Source organism: Necator americanus, chromosome III, assembly GCF_031761385.1.
Source record: "Necator americanus strain Aroian chromosome III, whole genome shotgun sequence".
In the NCBI taxonomy this organism is placed as follows: Eukaryota; Metazoa; Nematoda; class Chromadorea; order Rhabditida; family Ancylostomatidae; genus Necator; species Necator americanus.
The window spans coordinates 11,019,679-11,044,713 of NC_087373.1; the positions used below are offsets into that span (position 1 = coordinate 11,019,679).

The 25,035-nt window shown below is 42.6% G+C and overlaps 2 protein-coding genes across 3 annotated transcripts; one reads left to right on the forward strand and one right to left on the reverse strand.

Annotated features, from left to right (window-relative positions):
- Positions 1 to 23,865, reverse strand: RB195_009237 (uncharacterized protein; the record flags this gene model as incomplete). Of its 2 annotated transcripts, XM_064189693.1 has the most annotated exons (26): positions 1 to 96; positions 688 to 761; positions 1,389 to 1,514; positions 1,580 to 1,740; positions 1,795 to 1,895; positions 1,949 to 2,051; positions 3,618 to 3,690; positions 4,536 to 4,634; positions 4,692 to 4,749; positions 5,133 to 5,237; positions 5,294 to 5,357; positions 7,558 to 7,670; positions 7,729 to 7,875; positions 7,960 to 8,095; positions 8,149 to 8,295; positions 8,349 to 8,431; positions 8,689 to 8,835; positions 8,894 to 8,975; positions 9,287 to 9,340; positions 9,498 to 9,553; positions 9,642 to 9,710; positions 10,040 to 10,209; positions 10,273 to 10,302; positions 13,833 to 13,944; positions 22,931 to 23,006; positions 23,750 to 23,865. In XM_064189693.1, 26 exons carry the CDS (start codon positions 23,863 to 23,865, stop codon positions 1 to 3), a joined length of 2,598 nt encoding a protein of 865 aa, XP_064047276.1. The 2 variants fall into 2 exon arrangements, with proteins under 2 accessions (XP_064047276.1, XP_064047277.1); XM_064189694.1 differs by lacking the exons at positions 22,931 to 23,006; positions 23,750 to 23,865 and adding an exon at positions 14,748 to 14,786.
- On the forward strand, positions 15,035 to 16,235 carry RB195_009238 (uncharacterized protein; the record flags this gene model as incomplete). Its single annotated transcript, XM_064189695.1, has 2 exons — positions 15,035 to 15,125; positions 15,718 to 16,235. The coding sequence occupies 2 exons, from the start codon at positions 15,035 to 15,037 to the stop codon at positions 16,233 to 16,235; spliced, it is 609 nt and encodes a 202-aa protein (XP_064047278.1).
- Positions 23,866 to 25,035: the final 1,170 nt, after the last annotated feature.

Sequence of the window (25,035 nt, forward strand, 5' to 3'; positions counted from 1 at the left end):
TCATGTACTTGTGGCACATTGTTCAAGGAACGACGCCATTTTCGTCTGCAAAGAGAACAGGGATGACCCTATACCATGGTCTTCATTTGGATACACCTGAAATTGCTGTTCATTTTTTTTTTTTTTTTTTTTAATTTTTTTTTTTGTTTTTTTTTTTTTTTTTTTTTTTTTTTAAATTAATTTAAAAATAAAAAGGGGGGGTTTTTTTTTTTTTTTTTTTTTTTTTTTTTTTTTTTTTTTTTTTATTATATATATTTATAAAAACCCACAAGCCAATGGGGGTTTTTTTTTTTTTTTTTTTTTTTAATATTAGAAAGCTGCAAAAACAAAGTCGTTTTTTTTTTTTTTTTTTTTTTTTTTTTTTTATTTGTTTAGTTTTTAAATTAATTGTTGTTGGTTTTTTTGTTTGGGGCGGCCGGAAAAATTTTATTTTTTCTGGTTTTTTTTTTTTTTTTTTTTAGTTAGAATGTTTGTGGTTTTTATTTTTGAGGGGGGGGCATTTTTTTGGAGGGTTTTTTTTTGAAATATCGGGAGTATCGGTCGAAATAAATGCTAGTGGTAGTCGGAAGAAAAGCGTCAAGAACACAGCCATATCACAACCTCTAGAACAGAATCGTTGCAATCAAAGAATGGCCCTTGCAGGAAACTATTAAATTGTTGCATTTTTAGAACTGACCCTGAACTCACCATAACATCAAAGTCAATGTCATTCCGTTGCAGAGCTTCTATGAAGAGTGCACTGTGTTGGAAGTGGACGACTTCTGGAAATATGGTGCTAAAATATAGGAGGAAGAAGATAGAAGGAAATGTCAACAAGATCTATGAATATGAACAAAAGAATTGAGCAGGTGGTAGTGGTTGTAAAGAGTGTTTTGGTCGAAAGATTTTTTGAGTTTTCCTTTCATATAGAAGCTACGCATTCACCTTTTATTCAAGTATGGAATGCGATTCCTACGTATAAAGCTCCTTTGTTGACAGAAATGTGAAGGATTTGAAGAAGGAGTGGGTATGTCAAATGTCCGCGCCATGCGTAACCAAAGTGTCAAAAATTGTATTCGGCAGATGCTGTACCTATGCTTGCTTGATGCCTGATCATGTAAGCGGTTACGATCAAAACGACGATTCGGATCGAGCGATTGCTATCGAAGTGGGACCACTGCTAGCTTCACATGTACTGCGGAGATGTGAGGAGCTAACCATCGTCTCACCTCGACTGGAACCGTTTAGCTCCTTGGGTGCGGCCGCTTTCTCATTCCGTCGCGCATGTGCATGTTTTGCCCCGATCACAATGATTTAGGAAAACAAGTCCATTTACATCAAGCCACCGCAATTACGACTAGCCCGAAACAAAAATCACGATATGTTCTTTCTTCAACAGGAAATCTAACCATCATACAATCCATGAGCCAGTAGCAAGCGAGTTTTCTTGAAATTTGCCACATTTTTAGTAATGTCGATAGCATCGTAGGCGGACTTCTCAGCATTCGCCATGTATTTTTCGGAGTACGACCCGTCTGGAATACCAGGCAGTAGCGAAGGTCACCTCGAAGAACTATGCATACATCAGCCTTAGACTTACGATAATAGAAAAAGTTAGCAACCGGAGCGACTGAAATTGCACATTTAAAAAATGATTCAGGCGCTTTTTCAGTCATCAGTGCAGCTGCAAATCCTCCGTAAGACCATCCATATACCGAAAGACGATGAGCGTCAAGGAACGGATATTTTCTCATCACCTGTCTTAAGAGCTATTTTCACCAAATGAGAAACGGTCTTACTGGAACAGGAAACTACCGAATCCCTTCTATTTGGTCCTCGATCTCCACGGTGCCTAGTGCGCCATAGAAGGCCCCTCGGTATTTCCATCCACGTCCGTCAGATCCACGTCCATCTACCTGAAGAGAACAAGCAGATTGCCTTCAGCTGATATCCTACGTAGCGTACTCACCATTACCACAGCATAATTTTGTGAAGCGACTATGAACTCTACGAACTCATTCATCGTGAGAAATTCATCGTTAGCCATTTGCGGGCCTGAAGGGCCAGCGTAACTGTAAACAGTGGAAGCAGTGGATGGATAATGTAAGAGATAATGAAGGAGAGTCATTATTTGTTGCATGTTTTTCGTTCAAAAAGACTATTTATCCAAAGAGCACCTACTTATTGCACTAATAAGAGCTAGATAGTGAGACCAATAAATAGTATCACATTCCGGTAGAGAGATTATCGAAGAGCATATATACAAGATGATATACGAAAAGAAATAGTAGAATGATATCATGCTGTATAATAACGGATTTATTCTGTCGTGTGTGTGTGTGTGTGTGTGTGTGTGTGTGTGTGTGTGTGTGTGTGTGTGTGTGTGTGTGTGTGTGTGTGTGTGTGTGTGTGTGTGTGTGTGTGTGTGTGTGTGTGTGTGTGTGTGTGTGTGTGTGTGTGTGTGTGTGTGTGTGTGTGTGTGTGTGTGTGTGTGTGTGTGTGTGTGTGTGTGTGTGTGTGTGTGTGTGTGTGTGTGTGTGTGTGTGTGTGTGTGTGTGTGTGTGCCGACGCCAGAAAGGTATAAAATGGACTGCGACGTGTCCCATGGCGTCGCGTTGGTCCCAAAACGTCGCTAAACGGTAAAAGGGGTACGACCGGCCCACCGGCCTCGAATTGGTGCGCCGACGTTGTAGAGGAGGGAAATGGGATGAGACAAGTACCACGGTACCGAGTTGGTGCTCCGTGGTGCAGTTCTGCACACACTAACTTCACGGGCGTATTGGTGGAGGTAAATGAGACACTCTGAATCGTTTCGTAGACGTGAAACCGTATGTGTTGTATTACTCCTCATTGTACTCCACCGCATGTCTATTCCATCTCACGTTTCCTTCTTCAGCTTGGTCAGACCCTTCCTTAGAAGTTGGAAAAGCGCAAGCAAACGGCTGCCCAAATAGTAAATATGAAATAGATTGTTATCTTTATCATTTCAATGATAATGTTCACGATATTTTATATTAAAACATTCTGTGATAACCGTTGGGAAAAATCAGGAGGAATACCAATACTTCGAGTAATGCCTTCAATTTGTACCTATATCATATTGAAGTGTTATCGCAGGAGTGCTTGAAGCTGAAATTCGAATATTCTCCAAATGTAAGACCGATGCGTTTAGGAATAAGACTATAAAATCTTTTCCTTTTAATTATAATTTAGAAAAAATGGGAAGAAAACGTTGTTAGGAACAAAGAATACCAATTTTACAGAAAATGTCACAGTGTCGCAGTGAAGGGGAGGTAAGCGGACACAACAAGAAAATCCGGCTTTAGCCGGACGTTCAGACTGACAATAAATAATAAATATTTTATTCCGATAGAGAAAAAAAGAGCGCGCCACTTCAGAATACAAATATGCTTGATTATTACCTCATTTTGGGATTTTACCAGGCTATTTTTCTCATTTTTAGAAGGAGCGGAAGCCGAGTAAAAACCATTAGGCTTCTGGTGATTCTGACACCAGTATAGATGAAGCAAACAGTATAGTTAATTTTATTCTGATGTAGCGCTCTACCTCAATCATCCAATCCGGTAAAAGTATGGAAACCTTGACTGGATTACGGTGAAGTGAGGTACGAAACTTACACTTTGAGCAGCACTGGTAACGGATTAGATTGACGTAGCTGACCAGGTGGAAGGTAGATCTTCACATTGGCTTCTGCAAAGGTAATTGTGTAGGGGTCATTATTTATCTGGAAAGATAATAAGAGGTGGTTTGCTGTCACATTGGGACGCGTGATATAAAAAATGCACCAATGAAGGTGAAGAAAGATATTTCACGGAAGAACACGTCGGTACGTAACCCTCGCATTTGTTTACAGCTCTTAGAAACCCTCGTGTGCATGATTTCTTCGTTATTTTCATGTATATATGGAAATAATGAAATGTGAAATCAGCTCCCAAATGTAATGACGCGAACGACGTGAATCGCTCAATTCGAGGATAAAAGGCAAGCGAAACATACTACGAACTTTACGGTGCTGTAATCTCCCTTAATCTTAGGAAAAAAAAATCTTAGGAAAAAATAAAGAGAAGGAGAAAAGGTAAAGGAGAAACCCAGGGTTAGGTGTGTAAATTTCGAATATGAACGTGAACACGCTCCATTCCCCTAATCGTCCTGAAAAACGGTGTGAGGAAGGACCATTCTGCTTGCCTATTTAAATAAAACTAGTGAATAAGCTGCTGCGATAGTCTGCCAGCGTGCAAGCGTAGCGCGTTCTAACATCTCCCGTAGGACAAAACGTACAGAAAGATCACTAAGCGAACGGTTTTCGCACCTGCTAGGAGTAGGAACTGAGCGTGGTCATACTCGTGATCTATACCTCTATCCCTATGTTTTTTGGAAGGATACCAAAATTACAATTTTCAAGTAAATTACAGGGTATGCTGCCGTTGACCAATGCTCATAGGAGCGATGAGGGTACCATCACAACTTTTTTCAACTTTTTCTCGGGTCGTAGCTATCATTATAAAACCCAAAGCTTTTGAAGGAGATCAACCCACCATATCCTTGTTTCAGCGGCACGGTGTCGCGTATGACAGTTGGTAATCTTGTCAAAGGCAACATTCTCTCGAAATAATCGTCTCTTAGGATTTGCACCACTAAACCGATTACATGTACAAGGTGTTTCGTTTTTCACAGTGAGTTGGAAATCTCACGGTTTTCAACTTTCCGTCCAATAATTTCACCAAGGTAATATCGTGGAAGCGCTGGTCCCTGTGAAAAGACTTATTAGGCAATCAAAAAGGAACTGGGTTCTATGAAAAAGATGAAATATTATATGGTATAACTCAAAAATAGAAAAAGATGTGTGAAATAAAGTGGAAGTAAACCTAAAAGTTAAGTTGAAGCAATAAAACATATAGTACAATTTCTCATATTTTATTATAGCTTTCTCAGGGGCTCAACGAATGGGCATAGTGGTTTCGAGACAAAACGCAAGTCACGAAACGAAGCTAGTTTTATTTGAAATAGGCAGGTCCCTAATGGTTGTGAAAAACCAAAAAATAAAGAATTTAGGGCGTTCTAATGAACACGCTTTTCACTGGTATGGGTACACCTGTATCAATTGGAATGCAGCAGAAGAAGAGTTCACTCGCCTTGCACCACATGAGTATATGCTTGAAGTCGGATGTCAACTGATTGATTTGGAAGGTACAGTTGGAATATCCACAAGATACGCATTTCCACTCATCAGTAGTCGTCTTAAGGTCAACCGCTATATGAAAGAATTTCATAAATATACGAATCCGAGGCATACTGGTGATCCTTTCGTTGAGTATAGATGGCGGTTGGTCGGTGAAGGCGCTGAGGCTGTGAAATACCTTTAAAAAAATTCTTAAGGTACGAGTAATGTAAATAAAGCGCTCTATTGTGATCCAGTCAAGCAGGTTATTCGATACACTAATATTCCATTTAGGGGCGGAGCTTTCCAACACCGGAGGCGGACAATCTCTCGGCTGGGTTCATAAAAGGACGCATAGGACAACGACACCAAAGACCCCATCGCCAGCCCAAGCCTCTCAAGGATGCTCCCTATGGAAGCGAAGGCCAGATCAGCTACTAGAGATAAGGCTTACTCCTTGCGTGGATTGAGAGCTGTTCCACCGCGCGACGCTTACTGGTAGCAGCGAGTGGTTTACCCCTCGCGGCTGTGAAGTAGCTGGTGGCGGGCAGTGGTAAGTGGTACTCTCCGATAGACTTTCTCCTGCTCCGCGTGGTTATGTAGTTCTGTTTATTTTGTTTCTTTGTTCGGTCGTTTGCATGGAGCGCGCGTCATGGGACTGTCAACTGGGCACGGGATCAATAGTGGTATGTTCTGCATACACTGCATTTTGTTGGACTTTAACTACATTTAGATGTCATCTCGCGACTCCTACTAAGGCCAGGTTATGAGAAGATATTAAGAAGAAGATATATACATTTGAGCGATGAAAAAGGAAGCGAAGGTTGTTCATAATATTTGACCTCTAAAAATGGCCAAAGGAAAGAAACAACTTAACTTATGATAAATAGGAAATAAAGCAGTTATGAATAAAACCACATCTCACAAGAATTCATGTACTGGTGCGACGGGAGGATAAGGTTCCTTATTTTGTACTAAAATAGTGCGACTGAGATCAGGTCGATATTGCATCAGTGGCAGTCATATCATGCTATACAACATCGTGCTTATTCTGTGCATTTAAGTTTGCACTTTTCTGTGTCATAAAGTTATATTAGAAACAAATTATAGAATTATAAAGCAGTGAGACGGATACCCACGTTGTCGCATTGGTGAGCAGGTACCGCAAAGTGGTGAAATGGTGTGAAACAGGTCACAGTGCGTCGAATTAGGGTGCCGCGGTGCAATAGTATCGCGCAATAACTGCATCTAGATTTGACAAAAAAATTTAATGAGACGAATTGGCAAAAAAGGAGTTTTCGTAGCCTCGACGAGAGCGTCTATTAGGTTTTAACCTTATTTACTCCATATAGCACTTTCCTTCCACGTTTGCCGTTATATGCCTCAGACTCGTTATATGCTCTCCTCAAAAAGTAGAGACCACTTCTGCAAATGTCTGACTAAACAATAGCTAACATTTCAGGTGATCTGGCGCAGAACATTATTTTCATCAGTATCAATCACTATCGCATCAGTTCACATCATTTTACGTTATCTCAACGAAGAGAATAAGACGTTCTTATTTTCGGTAGCCAAGCTATAGAGGTTTTCACAAAATATCGAAAAGAAAAAAAAGATTTTAAAAAAGTGTACAAAAGAGAAGGCGTGCAAGCAGAGGAAACCAGTTAGGAGCATAAGTCATGGTAATGAAGCGGTTTAAATAAAACGTTGCCTTACTTACTTTCTGACATAACAGCTTGGAATCGTACATCGTTTACACCCATTAACTACGTAGATCTCCATATTTGCCCTGTCGCACCAATCTCATGCTGTAGTTCCCAACTGCTGGCGTTCATACACTAATTAGATGTCGCGGGAAGTTTTTCCAACCCATCTTAGCCGTTTCCGGCACGACTACACCTATCTGATCCGTTGCACCACCTTCTACTATTTTAAATTTACTCGAAATACTTAACATTTAAGCATACTATTTCAGATATAATAGTACATACATGGGGTTGGGTGTGGGACAGTCGGGTAGAGGTCCGTTGTAGCCACACGGTCGAGGGTTCAAAACCGCCCTAGTGCCAACCAAGCCCTCCATCTCTCCGGGGTCAAAAAATTGGTACCAGATTTGTCTGGGAGAATAATAACACTGACTTGATTATCGGGTGGCCCCGCAAGTCACTGTATAGACCAACACGCGTTCCAAAAACCTCAACCATTACGAATTCCAGCAAAACGCGTAGGCGGATCCCAAGTGGATTGATACGCCAATGACTTCATTCTATTTTTAATAAATACACGTGATTGAATAAGGTTTGTGTTATATAGCATGATATTATATTAAGAATTGAAGTAACCAAGTTGAGAAGTCTAAGTTAGTGAACAAGGCTAAGAACAGCATTAAAATTACTTACACGATGTCATTGTTTTTATCATAGGCGTTTAATTCCACGACGTCAAAGTTCCCTATTGAAAGGAATGATGACTTAGCCCATTTCATATCTTCTGCTCCTTTCGCCGTACCTCTCTATAATCAGCACAATAGATAAGACTTCTTCACCCCGAGGTGAGCTACGTCGCTTTACCTGGATGGTTAGCTTAGCTATATGCTGGTAACTGTTTCCATCCGGCATGGCTCGAGGCAAAAGGATATAAATACCATCGTCACTGCTCAAAATGGATGTGAATTCCTTTTCCGGCCAAGTTTTGTTAGGATACTTGTGCTCGAAAATCTATAACAGTTACTTTACAGCCATTGTGGCTGAGAATAGTAGGATTTGTGTTGGTCTGTTTTTTTTTTTCAACTGACTCCTAACCAGTTTACAAATTCCTGACGTGTGATCACAAATGGTTGCGGAGATGTGCGTTTGGAGTCTATCTGCCCAAAAAGTGACAAGAAATTCTTCGCCTTGCATCACAACCCATTGCAAACCATAAGGATAGTGATATCCTCTGAGAAACACCGACTTATTGCAGGAATACATCCTCAAAATGTTCTTGCTTACGTTCTGTTCCTTAGTTGCACGTCCATCTGCTTTAGTTCGCGGGTCTCCTTATCCCAAACGAAAAGAATGAATGCTGGTATTTGTTTCTCGTTAGTTTTCGTACACTTCTGTTGTATCACATTCGGATAGCTTTTTCGATCTGTGTAGCTAGAAAAACTTCTTTGAAAAAAGTTGCCAGAAGCTTACAGAGGAATTATCACCTGATCAGTAGCATCGAATTTCCCTCCTCTTTATCCCTACTGAAAAAAGCCAGCTTTTTGCCTTTCTTAGACCACCAAACCGTCTGTAAATTCGTACTGATACTTGTAGGATCGGAGAGTAATGAGCTCTTAATCGGTTTACTCGAGTTCCTAGTAAATATCAACTCAAGGTTTTCTCTTAAGTCAATCGCCGACTGTTTAAAAAAAAACTGCGGAATAGTTCCTAGAAACGACCAACTATAAAGCTAGGATTCGGTGACAGTACTCGACTTATCGGTTTCGAGAGCGGATACCTAGTTCAATAGCAGAAGTAGAACAAAAATCCCAGAAAATGATTTGCCTTCCAATCATGATCGAAAACGTTCCTTGAATAAGACGGATCGGGAATTTCATACTCCCAGTTCAGTTCTTCGCTGGTGATCCGAACAGAAGTAGTGAGCGACTCGGGAGATTCTGAGTAGTAGAGATGGCCATCTTGCCAGAAAACCTGAATCTTGAGTGATGGATTCGAGAGTACAAATGGAAAATACCTCAAAAAAACCAACGTATTCGTAACTAATGGGACTCCATTTAAAAAACCGCAGTGTTTCGCCGTCGGTTTTTGTAACGCCCACCTTATAATACAGTCTAAAAATGCAACAGAACACCTATTGTATACCGCAAGGCTTTCACTAATGTCCTCTTCCACATTCTACTGGTGGAGAAATAGTAAATAATATGGTTTTCACTAAAATTTGGTCTATCTACTTCCATCGGAGGACAATGCAACATTAACTTTCTATTAATAGTCTACATACAGCAAAACAAAAGCACAAGAGCATAAGAAGAACTCTTCTCTGCCCTCCAATTCTTTCAACTCCCTTATTTTTGTCAATTAAGAGAAGAAGGAGAACAAGAAAATACTGGGAAGATTCCAGTAAAATACGTCGGAAACTCACTTTCTCTCTAGTTCCATAGGCAAAGACCCATTATAATTTCTATCATGCACGGCACTATAAAACAACTAGTTAAATCCAACTTTCCGAGTGAGTTGAATCAAACATGTAATGAAATGAGAAGTTTCGCTGTTGTTCCATAAGAAGCGGGGCAGAAAAGTTTTCTCTTCGGAGCTTTATCACACTAACAATGTTTTCCCGAACAACGACTCACATTAGCTCTCTGTCCAAGATTGAGACCTTGTATGTGGCATTGAATTTTCCTGTGTCCTGTGACAAACAAAATTTTTCAGTTCTTTTTTCTTCCGAATATCCAAACTCAAGAATGGCACTAATAGAACATCAAAAGAGAACGAACATAGGAAGACGTCCGTGTACAGAGAGCATAATATCGATAATCGTATGAAGGAAGTGGATAGTCCATGGCCTGAAGCATTAAAAACAACGACATGGTTAAGATATTGAATCATAGGTTTAATAAAACTACATATTATTAACTCAACGCAAGAACATTCTTGATTTTGTCAGGTTTTTACCGCACCATTAGAGTTATGGCTTACCAAATCGACACGAACGCTGTGCCGACTGGTTGGTATTTCTATGGAAAAACGATGGTTCCACTCTTCATCAACATCCTACACCCCTATATACATAAAGGATCCCAAGCCCTACTTATGTTTTAAGGCGTTTGTTGTTACACTCTTTAACAACTATTAACTTCAAAGAAAAGAAAAGAAAGGAATTTTGGAAAAGTACCGGATTAAATCTAAGTAGGCATTCTGGCTCCATTTTGTCTAGAGACAATCGGACAGGCCCATTAATATGGTTTGTATAAACAATTGCATTGTCGCCTACAAAATGCGCTCCATAGTTCATTAATTGAGGCAGTCGTTCCAGGAAGTTCCGGTTTCCAACCAATTGTGAGACTGAAATAGAATTCATAATTAACCGAGTGCAGATCCGCTGAGAAATGCATTCTTGAAACTTGCCATTGTCGTCTTGGGTTAGATTATCTCCTCCTGGAATTTTCATGATTATCCCACTCAGTATCATCAAGGTGCACTCGGTCCTGTATTTACGAGGACTAAGTGCACCTCGATGATACTGGCCGGTAGTTTAATTTATTTGCAAAATGCAAAGGAATATGCAGGGTTTCATCAATTGCTAGAATAATCGCTCAGCGCTTGGCTTATCTCTGGTTTGGAGGAGTTCTTGTACTTTCCGAAAACCATGAAGAACTTGTAAGATTTTTTTTTCAAGAGTGGATGAAATTTGTTGGGGAATCTATTTCTCTTTACCCATCTATGTGATGAGTTAGTATGTTCGTGGGTAAGATGGGAAATGTGCAGCTAGTGGACAGAATACTATCTACGTTATAGCGTATCGTTATTTGAGGTGCCTAACGTCCGAAAAACAGCTATATTTTGAAAACCGCAATACTGCAACAGTTCGCTTATGTATGTTAACAAGATACAGTGTTTTGAAATCGATGGATGGAAAGAATTGTTTATATTTCCCACAATTGCAGAATTTTCCAGGAATTACCTGACACAGAAATGTGACGTAGACTCTCCGTTACACGAATACAGGTATTAACCTCATAAAATGAGGAATGGAGTGCTAGAACAAGGTTAAAGCTACGAATGATGGAACCGAATGTACGTGAGGGACGAAAGATGATCAGATGCAAAGAGAATGAGAATAAATAGTTGTTGAGTTGGAATAGCAGTTACGAATTCCGTACGTAGTAGCTAGTAAACAATTACTGTTTAAGCGTTTGAACTGATTCTTCCATACATAAATAATGCGTAGATGCATGTACAGGTGAGGAGGAGGAGAAAAAGGCGAGAGAAACAGAGAATGATAAGAATACCAAACATCTGAGTTTCTGCTCTGAAGGATTGGACGGATGAACAAAGTGCAAGCGTCATTCCCCCTCATTGACTTCTATTTGCATGCGTTAGGAAACAGGAAAGTAAAGGAATTGCTTCAAAAATATGGCATCTATCTATACATATCTATCTAGGGGTGCAAGAACCTCATTTTTTGAAACGCATGTACTCTAGAGGCAGAAATAATAAAAACGATAAAGGATTTGCCGTGCCAGACGATGATCAAGTCAGTGTTTTGATCCTCCCAGACACATCTGGTAGCAATTCATCAACGTGGGAAGGATGGAGGGCTTGGCCGGCACTTTTGGCGGTTTCGAACCATCGGCCATGCGGCTACAGCGGACCTATCACCGACTGTGATACACCCGCCCGAGCAAGAAACAATAGCCGACGTCAATAAAGTTATCAAACAAATCAGCCTGAACGTCTGGCTAAAGCCGGACTTCAGACTTTCCGTGGAGTTCGCTTCGCTCCCCTTCACTGATCAACGAAAATTAATATTAGTGCCCTTTTCTGTGAAATTAGACTTGCATATCTCTAACAATAATAGAAATACTTTCAAATTGCGACTACATTACGTTGGTATCGACGGAGTGTTTGAAGCTGAAGTCTGAGTTTTGTTATAGTGTGCCTGCGAGGAATTTAGATGGAACCTTTAATTTCCTGACGTTTCGGCTTTTTCTCCGTCTTCAGAGGCCTAAATAGAGGATGACTGGAACAATGCTACGTTTATCCCGTCAAGTGCCACACTACCCTGGGTCAGTGTTTCGATAATCGTTCAGGGTAGTGAAAACAGAAACCCATCTACATTGAAAATGGTCTTACGTTTTGCTCCACTGGATGTGGCGCGGCTGGTTGCACGCACTTGTCACTCAGTGTACCAGCGAATGAGTATTACTGCGTGTAGATCACCAGCGACGATATAGATGATTTGATCTACAGACAGAATATCAGGCGGTTATAGGTCACAGAGCGGTACAAGTGGCAAGAACTCATTCGTTATCGACAAGCATTCATTTCTATTATTCATTGAAGGGTTTCTTTTAAGAAGAAAAAACGCCTCCAACGTCTTCCTTGCCGATATTTCTGTTTCGTTAGCCAGTATAACGCATTTCACATCGTAAACGTTTCCGTTGTGGGCCTCATGTCCGTGCCTTCCTAATGGTGTTATCAAACTTTTTCGTCGTCTTCCTGCCATTCATTGTTCATTAATCCTCACTCAAAGATTCCTAGCGGTCTCCCCGGGTAATTTGCATTGCATATCAAGCACTCAATCTCATATAGTACCCTCATTTTTGCGCAGTCGCCTGTTTTTCCGTGAGGACAAATAACACATCTTTCACAGATGCAGTATCTATCATATAGTCTGTTTCTAACAAGCTGGCTTTTGATGTTTGCATTTAGGATTGATTAACACATGGCTGGAAAACGACGGAAAAGTTTGATAACATCACTAGGAAGGCACGGACATGAGGCCCACAACGGAAACGATTACGATGTGAAATGCGTTATACTGGCTCACGAAAGAGAAATATCGGCAAGGAAGGGTTGAGGCGTTTTTATTCTTAAAAGAAACCCTTCAAAATAATAAAAAATGCTTGTCGAAACGAATGAGTTCGCCACTTACGTACTATAACCGCCTGATATTCTGTCTGTAGATCAAATCATCTATATCGTCGCTGGTGATCTACACGCAGTAATACTCATTCGCTGGTACACTGAGGACAAGTGCGTGCAAGCACCCCCACATCCAGTGGAGCAAAACGTAAGACCATTTTCAATGTAGATGGGTTTCTGTTTTCACTACCCAGAACGATTATCGAAACACTGACCCAGGGTAGTGTGGCACTTGACGGGATAAACGTAGCATTGTTCCAGTCATCCTCTATTTAGGCCTCTGAAGACGGAGAAAAAGCCGAAATGTCAGGCAATTAAAGGTTCCATCTAAATTCCTCGCAGGCACACTATAACAAAACTCAGACTTCAGCTTCAAACACTCCGTCGATACCAACGTAATGTAGTCGCAATTTGAAAGTATTTCTCCAAAATTGGTTTTTTCTCCTGTTTCACTCTAAGAGTTATCAATAAATGATGTTTTAGCACAGAATGACGTTAAAAACTTTATCATACTGATAAAGATAATGTTCTACTTCAAATCATGTAAACTGTTCGCTGCTATTTAAGTAGCCGTTTGCATGCACGTTTCCACTTTCTGAGGAAGGCACGCTACCAATTTGAGGCGAACGGAGAAAGAAGTGGACGCGCGGAGAAGTCATAAAGGAGAAAAGCAAGGCGCCCAGTGACTACGGCTACTAAACATCCCATTAACCTTTTGCGACATGCACACGAAGTTATTGCGCACCATTTCGATGCCGCAGGATCCGCCGCACCCCATTCTATGGATATCTGGCGCCGACACGCCAATCCGACGCCGGTGGACTCGTTGCACCGAAAATTATAGTTATCTGGCGCCGCCGCACCAATTCGACGCCGGTGGACACGCCGCACTCCATTTCATAGCTATGCAGTTCCGGCGCATCAATTCGACGCGGTGGACCTGTCGCAACCGCTTTTTAGAATTTCGTTTCACACACAGAGATACACACGCACACTGACCGACAAAGTTATCATATAGCATGATCACGATAGCAACTAACCTGGTGCGAATAGATGGAAGGCTAAGCCAACCAGTGAACAAACAAACATAACGACGAGTACTGTCGCGATTCCTTTCCAGGTTCTTTCCTGCTGTACTCCTTTGCCCAATTCCTATAACACAACTTAATCAACTCAGGAAGAACTCTCGGCAAAGTGAAAAGTTCGACTTTCAATGAACTTCGACATAGTTGGATGTCGTATAAATTTTTCATAAGCTGTACACGAGACTCTTAAATAATTTCATTGGCTCACCTTTCGGCAGAATCACTTTTCTTCGGAGCATGAAGTGGGCGATTCAAATCACAGCTTAAACGACCAAACTTCTCCACAACTAAGCAGATAAACTCCACCTTTCAATAACCAACCTAGCGACTACACTGAATGCTGTAATCGGAGATGATTAGCATGTATGTTGGCTGTTGACTGACTCGATCACAAGAGCGTATGATTAGTTTGTCTCATTCAGATAAAAAGAATCATCCGAGGTATGGTGCGATTTCCTGTGATTCGACAGAAATTCGGCCTTGCGGTTTATTTTAGGGTTTCTGGTTTCTCGAGCCAACGTTTTGGATCTCTGCGCTAAGATTTGAACCATGATTTCAAAGTCGGCTCTATCGTATTTTTGTGTTCTATGGGCACCTAAAAGAGTCTATTCTCTTAATCTATTCTTTCCATCCACCTCCTCTTCGATGCGGACATATAGCGGTCGTGCAGTTTCACCAACATACTCGTCGCCACAGCTCGAGCAAGAAATCAGGTAGATTACGCCGGATCTTAAGCAGTTTACTGGTCTACCTGTGGGGGCAAATAGTAAAGATTGGTGCAGTACAGATGGTATCGTATAAACGATTCAGAACTAGCTGTCAATTCAAATTTTTTGGTGGTACTTCAACGACCTCACTGATCTCTCTCACTAGATCGCAGCCATTTAGTCGCGATACTACATAGCGCATCCCCAGGTGATAAATAAAGGGGTAGTCGAGGACCAAAAGCGACCTTGTTCCTGCCTTGAGAGGCGCGCTAGTCAGGGGATCGACTCCCTGTTTCTGCTGAGCCAGGACGGCATCCTTGTATGCATCCTGGCATCCGCACGTCGATCCGACCAAAAGCCTGCATCAATTGACTGGGAAGTGCAAAGGTGGCGGTTTTGGGTGGCGTCGCCTCCAGCAAATAAGCTCCATTTGTCTAATCTGGGAAGGTCATGGGGCTGACCGAGACGAGACGACATCACCCTCTCAACGCCGTATATGAAACTGGAGAAGAACTGTTCTTAAGAACATGCGACAGTAGAGGTAATGGTGGAGTTTAAGTCCTCGTCAACACAAGTATGGAAGAGAACATCGACTCTTTCGAACAGCTTACGACCCGAATCGGACGTCTGCGGATGAGAAGATGTGGCCCAGCGCCAGCTTTGACTATCTTCGTCGTTTATGCTCCCACATCAAACTACGAAAAATAAGAAGTCGAAGCTGTATATATGGACCTGGAGAAGTTCTACCGAGAAGATCATGCCTTCTACAAGTTCATAACTGGCGATTTCAACGCCAAAGTTAGCCCAAGAAGAACCCCTGAGGGACTTTACATTGAGACCCACGGCCTACAATGGAATTAACAGGAGGAGATTTCCGAGTTCGTCATTACGACTAAGACCACCCATGGGAAATCGCAATTCCAGAAGCCCTCCACTCTACGCTGGACGTGGGAGTCACGCAGTGGAGGGTACCGTAATGAACGAGACCACATAATCGTCAATGAAAGGTTCTGTCTGACGAACGTCGCTGTTGTACCAAAGTTCTATACGGGATCGGAAACGTTATCGGACCATTCAATCCTCCGGAAAAGATTTTCGTTTGCCCGGAGAGAAGAGAAAGCCGCGAAGTTTAGAGACCGAAGTCTCAGAACTATCATTAACTGGGATCTCTTACGACAGGCTCGTTGAACGCCATCACGACTGCACGAGGAAAGCTGAGAGTTTTAAAACCACCAAGAGACACCTGTCTGCCGAAACTCTTGAGCTTATACGCCTGCGTGGAGCAGCACGAACCGCAGGGAATCAAGAACTCACGCCCGAACACGCAAAGCTTTCCAGAGAGGAAATAAAGGAACACCTTAAAGAGAGAAGTGCAGAATCGTTCGCTGAAGTTGCAGAGGCTGGAAAAAGCATCCGCTATGCCCGTCGAGACTTCGCCATTCGCAAGACGAGGATGACTTCTTTCCGGAACCCGAAGGGAACAACCATTGCATCGAGAAGGGGAGTGGAGAAAATCATCTACGACTTCTACTCTGATCTCTTCGACAGCCATGTCCACTTGCCTCCTCACCATCTGAGGGAAGACGGACATATCATTCCAGAACTCTTTACAAGAGTGACCCTTAGTAGGACTGAAAAAGTCCTGGACTGAGGATAGCTATGGGAACAAGCTGAGTTTTAAAAAGAACTCAACAAGATTGACCACTTTCACACTGTTTCGATTCTCATCGAGGAATCAGAGTACGACATGCTATTATGACGGTAATAGTTCGTACGGCCACCGGTCCCGAGAGAATAATGGCAACATTTGAAGAACCTTCCGCGAGTACTCATCAACACTCTGGCGAGTCTCTTTACACGTTACCTATCGGAATCCAAGATTCCTAAACAGTAGAAAACCAGCAAGACCGTCATGTTGTAAAAGAGGGGAGAACCACATGACGTCGGAAACTATCGCCCAGTCTGCCTACTGTTCGTCATCTGCAAGCTCTTTACAAGAGTGACCCTTAGTAGGAATGAAAAAGTCTTAGAGTGAGGATAGCTATGGGAACAAGCTGAGTTTTAAAAAGAACTCAACAGGCTTGACCACATTCACACTGTTTCGATTCTCATCGAGGAATCACGAAAGTACAAGTTGCCGCTCTATCTCAAGTTCGTGTTTCTTGAATCTTGATCTCAAGTTTCTTGAAGAAGGCCTTCGACTCAGCTGAGAAGAAAGCGGTCATGGAAGCCTTGGACGGAGTCCGACAGGGTGATACAATCGCACCCAAAGAAAGCGACCCTCGATAACGCAATACGAAAGCGACATATATATATACATATATGGGAAGGGCGACATGGGAGCGAGGGTTGACGGTCGGCAACTACACCATTTGCACTTTGGAGAGGACATCGTCCTGAAAACATCTAGCTTCATTCAAGCGGAAGGAATGCTGACCGAATTCGACAAAACATGTAAATTCATCGGTCTTCAGCTGAATGTGCTGAAGTCGATGTCTATGCGTAACGGATGCCCTCCGCTCAACGGGACGAACATATCCCAATGTACCAGCTACGTTTATCTGGCTCAGGAAATGAAGATGATGAACCACGTGATCACCGAGCTGGCCAGGAGGAGACGAGCAGTAGGGGAGCTTAAAAGTGCAGAGCGGAAGAAGAAAAAAACCCCTTTTCTTTTCCCTCCCTTTCCCCCCCCCTTTTTTTTTTTTTTTTTTTTTTTGTTTGAAGGGTTTTTTTTTTAAAAAAAAAAAAAGGGGGGGTTGTTTTTTTTTTTTTTGTTTTATGATTATTTTTTTCTTTTTAATAAGGGGGGGTTTTTTTCTTTTTTGGCGGCGGCGGGGGGGGGGGGAGGTCCCCCCTTTTTCAAAAGAAGAAAAAAAAGGTAAAGGGGTAGGCCGGATCCGTGATGTGCTTTAATGTCAGCCGTTGGAACAGAGCGGAAGAATTATCGGCACCAGCCAGTTCGAAGATCGATGGGAGTCAAGGTGGTCAAGGTGATCAAGGTGATTTCAACTACCGGAACGGAGCTATCTAAGTCTATTCCTCTCAGACACCGGCTGATGGGGGTGCTCCTTCCATCGCAGATATATGAAAAACGGGTGTGGTAGGTGTTCCCAGTAGCCGTGCTCGTACCCCTTGATAACGTATTGTTTCAGACGTTCGGATTTGATAAACATAAGAAACAGCAATTTTGCGAGCCAAAGTTCTCTTTATCCTTTCTCTCCAAAGCTCCATCACAACCGGTTTTTGCCGCGTGTTGTTAATCGCAGCTTTCTTCATCTGAAATAGATGAGCACAGAGAAAATGAACCATGATGTTCTCGTTACAAGGCTTACGATACCACTTCGTTTGGTTCGCACGGTTCGAGATACCAAACTGGACGTTAAAAAGGGAAACCAATTGCTCTGTGGTTTCTCTCTAGTAAATTTTATGTGTTCGGACTGTCGGTTCAACAACTCAACCATCACTGCTTGGGTGGCGCAGATGACAAAGCAATCGTCGATGTACCGAGAGTATAACAAAGGACGTAGCTCCAAAACAGGTGCTTCAATTTTGCTCGTAAATGAAATGGCTAAGGTGAGACCCGATCTCTGCTCCATAGCCAAACCTGTAAGTTGTGCAAAGTATTTTCTAGATTTTGCAGTAGAGGGACGCCTTGAGAAGAACCACCGCTTGGGAGATCGAGAATCCGTATAAATTGATGGTTCTTATATTTTCTCTAAAGAGTTTGAACATGTTCTGAATCTCAGAGCCATTAGATACATTCGTATACAATGCTTTGACGTCGAGTGACTCCATCACACAGTCTCTTGTCAGGTGTGAAGCGTGCGGGGGAACTAGGAACGTACCGGTTTTGGTTAAATGGAAAGGTGTATGGCTCAATACTTGCGCAAGTATCATGATCATGATATATAATAACGAGCTTAGTCCGTGTGTGTGTATGTGTGTGTGTTTGTCTGTGTGTGTGTTTGTCTGTGTGTCACTAAATTCGAAAAAGGGGGTGCGACGGGTCCACTCGGCGTCGGATTGGTGCGCTATGGTCATATAGCTATAAAATGGGGTGCGACGTGTCCATCGGCGCCAAAACCAAAAGGGGCACGGGGCATCGGCGTCAGATTGGTGCGCCGGCGCCAGATAAAAAAGAGGTGCGAGGGGTCCACCGGCGCCAGATACCTATAGAAATGGGTGCGACGGGTCAGACTGGCGCGCCAGATTGCTATAGTATGCGACGGATCCACCGTCGTCGGTGGATCTGGTCATTGATGCGCAATAACTTTGTGTGCATAAAATGTGGGTAAATGGTTGCAGCCGTTTCATAGCCGTGGCCTCTGGGCGCTGCGCTTTTCACCTTGACTTGTCACTCCTCCGCGTGCCTATTTCCTTCTTCGTTCGCCTCAAGTTTGCAGCATGCCGTTCTCAGAAAGTGGAAATACGTATGCAAACGCGCGCCTAAATAGTAGCAAGATGTTTATGTGATCTGACGTGGAACGTTATCTTTATCAGTAGGATGATGTCTTTCACGTCATTTTCTGCCAAAACATCATTCTTTGATAACTGTATGTAGAAAACAGGAGGAAAACTCATATTTTGCGTGGTACTTTTGAACTTTGTCTGCAATATATTGGTAAGGAGTGTTTGAAGCTGAAGCTCGAATGTTCTCCAAATGTGGAATTGACGCGTTTAGAAAGAAGACTATGAAATCTTTTGCTATTAGTTATATATAAAAAAAGAAGAAAGATTGTTGGAGATACACAAGTCCAATTTCATAGAACGAATAACACTAATATTAATTTTCGTTGATCAGTGAAGGCGAGCGAAGCAAACGCCACAGAAAGTCTGAAGTCCGGCTTTAGCCGGACGCTCAGACTGGTTGTGTTTATAAACCACCCTATCCTATCCGTAGGACCTCCTACACTACTAATTATAGGTCTCACTTTGGATGTGGTAGGGTCAATGTAAACCATACTTTGTGCGTTTTGGTAAGGAGATAGAGCACTGGGCAGGTCACCAGGTCAATCTTAAGGCGAGCAATGGAAGAATGAAGAAACTCAGCGAATTTTGCCATACTAATCCATTCGTCGTTTAGAAAGCGGCACTTCTTCATGAACTCACCAACAAAGAAGATAAACGATACAGTGAGGCATTTTGCAAGCCTCTGTGTTATTGCAATACCAGTCCGAACGTCCGGTTAAAGCCGGGCTTCAGACTTTCTGTGGAGTTCCCTTCGCTCCCCTCAACTGATCTACGAAAATCAATATCAGGGCCCTTTTCTGTGAAATTAGACTTGCGTATCTCTTATAATCTTCCTTCATCTTTTTTCATTGTAAATAAAGGCAGAAGATTTCATAGTTTTCTTTCTAACCGCGTCAGTTCTACATTTGGATAATGTTCAAACCTCAGCTTCAAAGACTCCGTCGATAACAATATAATGCAGACACAATTTGGAAGTATTACTCGAACTTTGGGTTATCCTCCTGTTCCCTTCCAAGAGTTATCAATGAATGATATTTAAGCACAAAGTGACGTGAATGACTTTATTCAACTGAAAAAAATAACGTTCTGCGCCAGATCATGTAAACTGTCCGCTACTATTCACGCAGCCGTTTGCATGCATGTTTCCACTTTCTAAGGAAGGCATGCTACACAAGGATTGATGCGAACGGAGAAGGAAGTAGACGCGCGGAGAAGTCATAAAGGAGAAAAGCAACGCGCCCAGTGGCTGCGACTACTAAACATCCCATTAACCTTTTGCGACATGCACACGAAGTTATTGCGCACCATTTCGATGCCGCGGGATCCGCCGCACCCCATTCTATGGATATCTGGCGCCGACACGCCAATCCGACGCCGGTGGACTCGTTGCACCGAAAATTATAGTTATCTGGCGCCGCCGCACCAATTCGGCGCCGATGGACACGCCGCACTCCATTTCATAGCTATGTCGCTCCGGCGCATCAATTCGACGCTGTGGACCTGTCGCAACCCCTTTTTAGAATTTCGTTTCACACACAGAGATACACACACACTGACCGACAAAGTTATCATATGGCATGATCATGATAGCAACTAACCAAACCTAAGCAGCCGCACCTTTTGAATTTTGTGAGTCACACACACACGTGACAGAAAAAGCCCGCTATTATACATCATGATCATGATATCATGATAGAGCTGGTGTGGAATGACCAGAAACTCCGTCCTTTATCACTTGTAGATAACCTTTTTGGTTTAGAGTTAATCAACTCTCGAACTTCCTTAATGCCTTGCTTTTGTGCAAATGAAGTGTTAGGCTTAGTTCTGTCCTCACGAAATCGAAGTACCTTTTTATATACATCGTTTGTAAAGAGACACAATCTCGCATTACGCCTGGGTTACCGTCTTGTTGTTCAAAGAACACACATAGGAAAGGCATCGGCAGACTGTCTCTGAGTGGTCTTCGGTTTCTCTCCCTGTTGTTAAAATTGGGTTTCTTGTGGAGCCCATCTTGAACTTCATGTAGGTCACAAGTTATCTAGCGCACAACTGTGGTTCAAATGAGCTACAATGGAAAAAATTAAGACCCAATTACAAAATCGCCCGCGCATTTTCATAAAGTCTTAATCCCCTTAACACGACAACTCGAGAAACATTTTATAACATTTCTTCGTTACAAACAGGGTCGCGTTCGCTCCTGCCTGGAAGAGTCATAGCACTTAGTGGTTGCGGATTCTCGCTTCGTGATCTACTCAAAGGGCGATTAAATATTCTACGTAGATTCATCTCGAGGTTGGATCGAATGGAATTGGAAATCCAAATCGACCCACTCACCATTCCCTTTCAGAGACGATATTTCAAGTAGTGAGCATAATAATTTTTTCTACACACACTTCTCTACCATTGTGTACATTTCATCTTGCTTCTTCTTCAATACAATGCAGAGGAACTGTGGAACTGCTCGTACTTGGTGGCTGTTCTCTGGTGCCCTGCTCAGATTGCACATTCGTTTTTGCCCAATAAAGTTGGGAGTAACGACATGATGCAGAAAGTAGTTGAGAAAGTGGATTGATTGCCTAGCTGCAACGATTTTCTTTCTCAGCAACAGTGCTTCCTTCACAAATCGATAATATTCAGCTTCACATTGCAAAGTAATTGAAAGTTTGACTTCCAATGAACTTCGGCATGGTTAGATGTCATATTGCGTATTATATTTGTTTATATTGTCGTTTTTCGTACAAAGCCGGAACTCGCACCATATCTCACCATATCCATACATCTTTATTATCTCATAATCCTAATGCGCGAATCCAGAACGTTGCCTAGAGAATTGCGGGGGGCATTCTGGATCCAAGCCAACAACCCTAAAATGGACCGCAAGGGTGAATGTCTGTCGAATCACGGTAACTCGTACCATATCTCGGACGATTTTTCTGATCTGAATGAAACAATCGGACCATTCGCTCTTGTGATCGGTCAGTCAACAGTGCATGCTAGGCGTCTCCGATCCAAAGTGAGCATTCAGTGTAGTCGCTAATTTGGTGATCGAAAAGGTGGAGTCTATCTACTAAGTTGTGGAGAGGCCTGTTCGTTTAAATTGTTAAATGAATCGCCCGTTTTAGGTTCTGAAGAAGGCGATCCTGCCGAAACGTTAGAAAATAAAATTGTATACCAACCTCGTGTACAGCTTGTAAAAAATTAATACGACATCTCGGCAAACTATTGGGTTGAGGAATGAACCGCGACCGCTTCCTTTCAAACTCAGAAATGTATGTAGGATTAGAAAATGCAGGGAAATGTTGTATGTCATTTGGCAGAGAATTCAGCGCTCTTCATGAGAGTGGTGTGACGGTCTCTTTGTTTTATTGATTTTTGTAATATTAAAATGGAATGTCAAGTCAAAAGGACAACAGGAGAAGGATAAATTAGCCAATCTGAAAGCTGTAGTTTTCGTATTTAATAGGACGATAGCGCCGCTGAAGGTTAAATTAGTGCTGGATAGGAATTGTATTTCCTTAATATTTTTCTTTTTTAAAAGTTTTATGTTTTTCTTTCTGACTTTCTATGCTTCACTCGATGTCCTCCAAACTCAGCCGAAATCACATGCGCAATTTGAGCGACCGTACAATCTCGATTAAATACAGAATGAGGTGTATAACGTTGAGCTTTGATGAATTGGCTCTCTAATCATTTAAAGAAATAGAAAAAAAACGAGAAAAAGCAAAAAAATCAGAACATTGTTATCGGACGATGCAAGAAATTCTCTGTGAAATGACACAATAATATTGCCAACATTTGTTTTCATGTATATTCCTAATTTTCCATTCTGTAGAATCTACTCTCTGAAAGATTTATGGAAGTAAGAATTCCTACAAAAAGATTTCCAAAGGTTTTCTGCCAGGTTTCCATACTTGCGTTGGATGAAGGAACTGAGACAGGGGGCTGTCTTCTGAAAAGTGAAAGCAATCAACGAAAGGAGGGGCGCAAAGAGGCACCTATCAAACTTCGTAGCGATGGAAAGCATTGCTGGTTTCGATTCATCGACATCATTTTTTCATCAAAAGGTTTGATTGCGGCTGCACGGTCGACATCATCATCGACCGTGCAGCCGCAATCAAACCTCTTACCTACTGTGCTGAACCCGCCCAATGGCTGAAATTATAACTGTAACTCAATTTTTCAACCCCTTCTGGAATCATTGAAAGGTCTTTCTCCTGCAATTTGCTATACTCGGCTGTCGTTGTGTTGTTTGTCGTATGATTACATTTTCGACGCATACTTCCTCCACGCGGATTGCTCGTACCGACCGCCACGATCATCCTGGCTTCAAACTTTCAAGAGAGTCCTGTCAGATGGAAAGACAGTAAATGCTACTTCATCTCCATTCTGCAAGGGCTGAAACTCAGGAAAATTCCTAGAAAGTCACAAATGAATTTCTCCTCTAGAAGGAAAGGAAGAAAGTCACTTGCGTTGAACAAGAATATGTGTTTTCGCAGCCATTTCAGGAGACTAGCCGATAACGCCTCAACTTTTCCCTATATTTTTTCTCAGGAACGTTCGAGCAGACCAACTCAGCGCTGTCACTGACATCGCATTACGCATGCAGCCTCAGATATACATTGTGAGTTCCTTTGCTGTGACACGTTTTCAATGTAAACAACCAAGAATCTAACGACAATCTGACGGAATTACCTTGCAATACAGAGAAACCCATGTTGTGTTGCTATGAAAAGGAAATGAAGTGGAGAGATGAAGGGCTGGAGGACAATAAAGACAGTTTCAATAAGAATAAAAGTTGCGATTGACATGCTTAAACAAATCTCCAAGGTTTACACTTTAAAATAAGCTACTAAAGACAACTCGCCTCCAATAACGCATGACCTCGAGAAGCTGCCTTTCGAACCGCAACTGAAAGAAAATAAGCCATACCGGTCTGCTGGCTTTCCTGTTTTTAGCTTTATTGGTAAGTGATAAAGGATAAAGTTTCTGGCATTTATCAATCCGCTTGGGATGCGCTCCCACTTTCACTTCAATTCAGAATTGTTTGAGGTTTACGAACGTGTAACTGGTCTGCACAATGACTTGCGGTGGCTAGCCGATGTGTCAAGTCAGTGTTTTTGTCCTCGCAGACAAGTCTGGCACCAATTTGTCGACGCCGGAGGGAAGAAAGGCTTCGTGAGCACTACGGATTCGAATTCGGATTTGAACCTCCGATTGATCGCACACGAAGCGGAACCTCTAACCGCTACACCTACCCGCCCTAGTTTTACTGATATATTTTGAGCTCATCGAATGCTCTCGAGTCAGGTCGAAAAAAACTTATGTTGCTGTCTGTCGTGCCCGGCACGACTTTCCCAGCCAGCCGGCCGCAGTTCTCGCGCGCCGCGTGGGAAACATCGCCAATGGCAATGTATTACGGTAGCGCTCCCACGCGGCCGCCATATATAAGGGCTGGCACCGAGCAGTCGGTGTTCCGGTTTTTCTTTAGTCACTCTCTCGATGTCGGTCCAGTCTCGTATCCGCATTATTCGTGGTGTCGTGTTGCGTTGCGTTATGTTCTGCCTCGTTCGATAGCCGCACCGCCACACCATCGCAACAACCCTATCCCTGGCTGGCTGCCCACGGGGTCCGAACCGCAACCCTAATCCATCTGCCGCCGAGAACCACTTAACCATCTAGCCATGACTGGCCCCTTTATTGATCCACCTTATGTCGTGTATATTTGTGCGTGCCGTGTCGTGTATTGATGTCTTAAGGATAAACCCTATTCGTAAAACCTTTTTAACCGCATTGCACCCTAGAAAATATATCGGGGTGTGGGATCAAGGGGGCAGCCCTGAGGCGCCCTGAAGGAGGAGTCGGGCAGGGGGAAGGGACCCTCGGATCGAGCCCGCAGGGTTCGGAGGGGCTAGGCCGCCATCCGGTGGTTAGCCCAGCGCAGGGCCCCTCCAGATCCGGGAAGTCGGCCTTGGGTACCC